This window comes from Mustelus asterias, chromosome 28, assembly GCF_964213995.1.
Source record: "Mustelus asterias chromosome 28, sMusAst1.hap1.1, whole genome shotgun sequence".
Classification (NCBI taxonomy): Eukaryota; Metazoa; Chordata; class Chondrichthyes; order Carcharhiniformes; family Triakidae; genus Mustelus; species Mustelus asterias.
Genome location: NC_135828.1, coordinates 29,983,315 through 29,989,314, shown reverse-complemented (window position 1 = coordinate 29,989,314; position 6,000 = coordinate 29,983,315). Strand labels below are relative to the sequence as shown.

The window sequence follows — 6,000 nt, the reverse complement described above, 5'->3', positions numbered from 1 at the left end:
CCAGTCTACCTTAGCCAATTCATCCCTCATCCTATCATATTTCCCTCTGTTCAAACAGAGGACACTGGTTTGGGACCAAACTTTCTCCTCTTCCATCTGAATCAGAAATTCGACCATATTGTGGTCACTAGACCCAAGAGGGTCCTTCACAATAAGATCGTTAATTCTACCTACCTCGTTACACAATACCAGATCCAAAAAAGCTCGTTCTCTCGTCGGTTCCATAACATGCTGTTCAAGGATACTATCCCGACAGCATTCTAAGAACTCTTCCTCCATTCCACCCTGACCGACTTGAGTCTGCCAGTCAATGTGCATGTTGAAGTCCCCCATGATTATTGCCGTTCCGTTTTTACACGCATCCCTTATCTGCTTGTTTATAGCCCTCCCTACCTCAACATTATTATTTGGGGGCCTATATACCACACCTACTAGTGTCTTTCTCCCTCTACTATTCCTCATCTCTACCCATAATGATTCCACGTTTTGTTCCTCAGAGCGTATGTCATCCCTCAGTACTACCCTGATATTATCTCTTATTAATAGCGCGACCCCACCACCTTTTCCTTCCTGTCTATTCTTCCTAAACGCCTGATACCCCTGGATATTCATCTCCCAGTCCTGGTCACCTTTCAGCCACGTTTCTGTAATGGCCACTAGATCGTACCCACTTGTGCTGATTTGCACCATCAACTCATTTACCTTGTTCCGAATGCTTCGTGCATTCAGGCAAAGTGTCCTTATTCCAGCTTTTATCTGGACCCGCTTTGATGAGTCGCGAACACCCTCTCCCTCTACTCCCTTATCTAAATTACCGCCTTCATTCACTTGCACCCTCTCCTCTACCATTAGTTTTGTAATTCCCCTTACCCCTGCATCCTCCCCCTCATCAATTAGTTCCTTGATCCTAGTCAACTCTTCTAGCTCCCCTCCCCCCAACCTATCTCGTTTAAATTCTCCCCAGTAGCCTTAGCCAACCTACCGGCCAGGATATCGGTCCCCCTGTGATTCAAGTTCCACCCGTTTTTTGTATACAGATCACCCCTGCCCCTAAAGAGGTCCCAATTGTCCAGGAACCTGAATCCCTGCCCCCTGCACCAGTCCCTCAGCCACACATTCATCTTCCACCTCACCCCATTCCTGCCCTCACCTTCCCGTGGCACAGGCAGTAATCCTGAGATCTACACCAAGGAACCTTGGTCCAAATTTCATCCACAGCCTTTATTGTCCGTACGTTAAACGAATCCATCAATTTGTTTTTGCTTTCCATTCGACTCCTCGCTTCAATCATTCACTGCGCTCAGTGTGAATGTGTACTTCCTGACATTACACCTCCTCCCCTCCAAGAGGAAAATACATTCAAGAGAATGTGCTTCTCGAGTGCCATCACCAAGCGTCAATGCATGAGAAAGTTAACAGAAGATGTTTGGCACTGAGAGAGCTGGAGATGGAAAATAATTGTGGGCATCCATATCAGCCTGCCAAGCTCTCTGTCTCTCAAGGCCCTAACTTTCATTTAAAGCTCTCAATCTCATTTCGCTTCAACACACCCAGAATATCTCGGTCTCACTTCCAGCTCATTCTGTCACTCTATCTGCTTTTTATCTCTGAGTCGCCCTCAGTGCTTCAGCCCTCACTTCTCTGTAAATCTCCCTCTAGCCCCACTTCCCTACGGGCCTCTATGATTGTCTCTTTGTCTCTTCATCTTCTCTCTTTCTTTCATCTTCTGTCTCACTCCTTTCATAAATGTATTACTATTCGGATCTTCTTCCCGGTTATTATATCTCCCTATTTCTGCAGAGCACTGACTTTCTTTCAGAACACATTGTTGATCTCTTTGTTTGTGTCTCCAACTGTGTCGGTCTTGTTGCCTGACTCTCGCTGTCAGATTCTCTGTCTTTATTTCTCTATTGCATTCCGGATGTATCTGTGCACACCTGGATAGGGAAAGGCGGTATACTTGAGTCTCCCCATCCTTAGTTTGGTAGTTTCAAATGAAAACTGGGAACTAGCGTTTGAAACTGAGGAAGAAAAAATAAGGGGAAGAAGGAAGATGGAAAGGTAGCAGGGGAGAGGCGTGTAGTGGCAACATCCGAGCAGAGAAAAACCTCAAAGTTGCTTTTGAATCAAAGTCAGTGAACTTGTGCCCAATGTGACAAGCTGGTCAAATCTTGGGACACTGTGATCAGATGTTGGGGAAATGCGACCTGCACATGTCGGACAGGCTGTACTGAAACATAATTATGTTTAACATCGTTGCAGGGAAATTCTCTAATACTATTAGGGCTGTGTGAAATAACATGATATGGGTCAGCGAAGCATGAGGTAATATCTGAGGAATAACTAGGTGCACCACCACATGGAAGAGATAGATAGTTCAATATAATGAAATGGTAATTTATTTTGTTAAATCAGTCACATGATGTAATGACTTTTAAATTGCCAATGTATATAATTTAGCCGAATAACGTAAGTAATTATCTTGTGACATGTCCACTTTGGAATCATCATTTTGTGGCTGTACAAAACTGGCTGAAAGAACGACTGGGTTGCTCATTAAATCTTCTTGGAAATAAGCTGCCCATTAAATATAGTGAAAGAAGAACATGATAGAGAGTATTGGTGTTTTTGATTAAGGGCATCTTTACAGTGCTGGTGAGAAGGAATAACACATACGGGACAAATACATCATACATTTTACTTGATATAAGGAAAATGAAGGAGTTTATTGACATTAGTCGGTTGTGGCTTCAACCCAAATCAGTGAACTTCATTGCTCCTGTGAGACACAAATAATGCTGACATGGCTATATATCCCTGTTTAATTCTCTTCGCTCATCCAGAATCCTTGAACACTCTCCCTAACTGCGCTCTCTTGATTTAAAGCACATAGACTGTCGCGGTTCAAGGAGTATCATCAGCAAATTCTCTCGGTTAAATTAGGAAATGGCAACAAAATGCGATCGAGCCAGTGACATCCACGTCCCAAGAATCCAATGCGATGCAAGCCAGTCCGATTATAAAAATAGCAGCAAATGAACAGACTTGCTAGCGATTTCACCCACCTTACACCCATGCTAATGGGCAACTGAAGGCAGGTTATGTTACAGCAAAAATATAGCGTGTTACAATATCTTAGAATCTTAGAAACCCTACAGCACAGAAAGAGGCCATTCGGCCCATCGAGTCTGCACCGACCACAATCCAACCCAGGCCCTACCCCACTATCCCTACATATTTACCCACTAATCTCTCTAACCTACGCATCCCAGTACACTAAGGGCAATTTTTTTAGCATGGCCAATCAACCGAACCCGCACATGTTTGGACTGTGGGAGGAAACCGGAGCACCAGGAGGAAATCCACGCAAACACGAGGAGAATGTGTAAACTCCACACAGACAGTGGCCCAAGCCGGGATTCGAACCCAGGTCCCTGGAGCTGTGAAGCAGCAGTGCTAACCACTGTGCTACCATACCGCGAGACGATGAGATATTTCCTTGTTTCGATTTGGCATGTCCATCCAATTAGAAATGTTAAATTTGCATTTATTTTGAAGCAACGCTAATAATAACCTTTCAGCCAACCAGCATTGCCCGTGGGCATAGCCGAATTCCATGAGATTGGTCGTCTTCGGATGTGCTGTTACAGAGACAGACATCACACGCACAGCAGATTGAAGGTGACAGTGAAGCAAATGCAAGTGAACTGAACGCATTGAATTTCAGAAACATACATTCACCAGGAATACAGAGAAACTGGTAAGCAAAGTAATATGAATGAAACTTTATAATACCACCAGGAATATGTCACTTTGTGACGAGTGGCTAGTTGATTAATTTTGTTTGTCTTGCTCGGATACATATCTCGGTAATGGATAAGTAGTAGATCGTTGGCATGGCGTCTATTCACGGGACTCCAGGAGAACCAGAGAAAACTGTCAGCTGCTCGTTAATACATAAGCTATAAGTTTTTGGTATTTAGGAATTAACCTCGGAAAAGGGAAGATTGGACTCGATGCATTGATGTTTAGAATTAAATGCAATGATTGGATTTCATCTCTGCATTGAGAGTTAACAGTGATGGAAACCGATGCAACCCACCTCTGTCAATCCAAGTCCCAGTGAGGGAGGAAGATAGAGCTTCAGCTATGTGTGAATTTCCCAGTGAGGAAGTGATGTAGTGATTACTCTGACTGTTGAGTCTTCAGTGAATGAAGGGGGCAGATCTCACCGAACATAATACGACATATTCATTAATCTATTGCACCCTCCATAATTGTTACATTGTTGGCCAATTTCCAATCTTGATTACTCTCTGTAAGTCTAATTATCTATTTTTTTTGGACCAGAACACCATCGATTGAAATGAGGACTCTGCTGCTAATTCTCAGTTTCCTGGGTAAGATATTTGCATTGTGGACAAACAATGCTCTGTTTATTGAATACAAGGAAGTAAAAACAAATCCTGTGGCAGCTTTCATTTTAGAGGTTGACGAGTGCATTTTGATTCTGTGCCTGTGAAGCCTGAATAGGAGACTTTATTATGCAGCATCAGGAGATATCAGATTAAATTCATGAAAATCATTTTGTCAAAATGGGTCTTCATTTTGCCAAAATGTTAGAACCAACATTTTAGACATTAGGCATGATGGAGCAGGGAAAATGCTGCATGGGGTAATATTAGATGTCAATGCGAGCTGACGATCATCTGTTTGTGACTTATATAAACGGTCTGGAAGAAGCTGTAACTGGGGTGATCAGTAAGTTTGCGGACGACACAAAATGGGCAGGACTTGCAGATAGTGAGGAGCATTGTCAGAAGGTACAGAAGGATATAGATAGGCTGGAAATTTGGGCAAAGAAATGGCAGATGGAGTTCAATCCAGATCAATGCGAAGTGATGCATTTTGGTAGAAATAATGTAGGGAGGAGCTATACGATAAATGTCAGAACCATAAAGGGTGTAGATACGCAGAGGGACCTGGGTGTGCAAGTCCACAAATCCTTGAAGGTGACGTCACAGGTGGAGAAGATGGTGAAGAAGGCATATGGCATGCTTACCTTTCGATGACGGGCCATAGAGTATAAAAGTTCGGGTCTGATGCTGCAGTTGTATAGAACGTTGGTTCGGCCGCATTTGGAATACTGCGTCCAGTTCTGGTCGCCACACTAGCAGAAGGACGTGGATGCTTTGGAGAGAGTAAAGAGGAGGTTTACCAGGATGTTGCCTGGTATGGAGGGGCTTAGTTGTGAGGAGAGATTGCGTAAACTGGAGTTGTTCTCCCTGGAAAGACGGAGGATGAGGGGAGACTTAATAGAGGTGTATAAAATTATGAAAGGCATAGATAGGGTGAACGGTGGGAAGCTTTTCCCGAGGTCGGTGGTGACGTTCACGAGGGATCATAGGTTCAAGGTGAAGGGGGGGGGGGGAGGTTTCACACAGATATCAGAAGGACATATTTTACACATAGGGTGGTGGGAGCCTGGATTGCGCTGCCAGGCAAGGTGGTGAAGGCTGACACACTGGGAATGTTTAAGACTTATCGAGACAGCCATATGAACAGAGTGGGAATGGAGGGATACAAAAGAATGGTCTACTTTGGACCAGGAAGCGGCGCGGGCTTGGAGGGCCGATGGGCCTGTTCCTGTGCTGTATTGTTCTTTGTCCTTTGTTCTTTGATCTAAAACAAAGATTACCTAATCAGCAGTTACATGACAGAATGCAAAAACTTAATGGGATAAAGATCTTAATATTTTGCGGTATGCAGAATGGGTCAGACACGCAACACCGTAGTTCGATACCAAGAGGAGTAACGTTGGGCAGTTGTGTGTGCACCATGTCTTAGCATTGTTCCACAGGAGCAGGCTGAGGGTAAGGCAGTGTGTTTGTGCATGTGATTTATTTATTTATTTTTCAGTTAAATTTGTGTAAAAAATCGGAGGTTTTTTTAAAATCCAAAACAGGAAGTAGGCCCAGGTGAAGCCTGGGAAGGTTTTTG

At 43.8% G+C, this 6,000-nt stretch overlaps 1 protein-coding gene across 1 annotated transcript in view; it reads left to right on the top strand.

The window, feature by feature from the left end:
• Positions 1-4,352: 4,352 nt before the first annotated feature.
• Positions 4,353-6,000, top strand: part of LOC144480175 (uncharacterized) — a 58,234-nt gene continuing 56,586 nt past the window's right edge. The window contains exon 1 of the mRNA XM_078199325.1: positions 4,353-4,400. Within this exon, the coding sequence (XP_078055451.1) occupies positions 4,367-4,400 (34 nt within the window). The 5' untranslated portion in view covers positions 4,353-4,366. The remainder of the gene's footprint in view (positions 4,401-6,000) is intronic.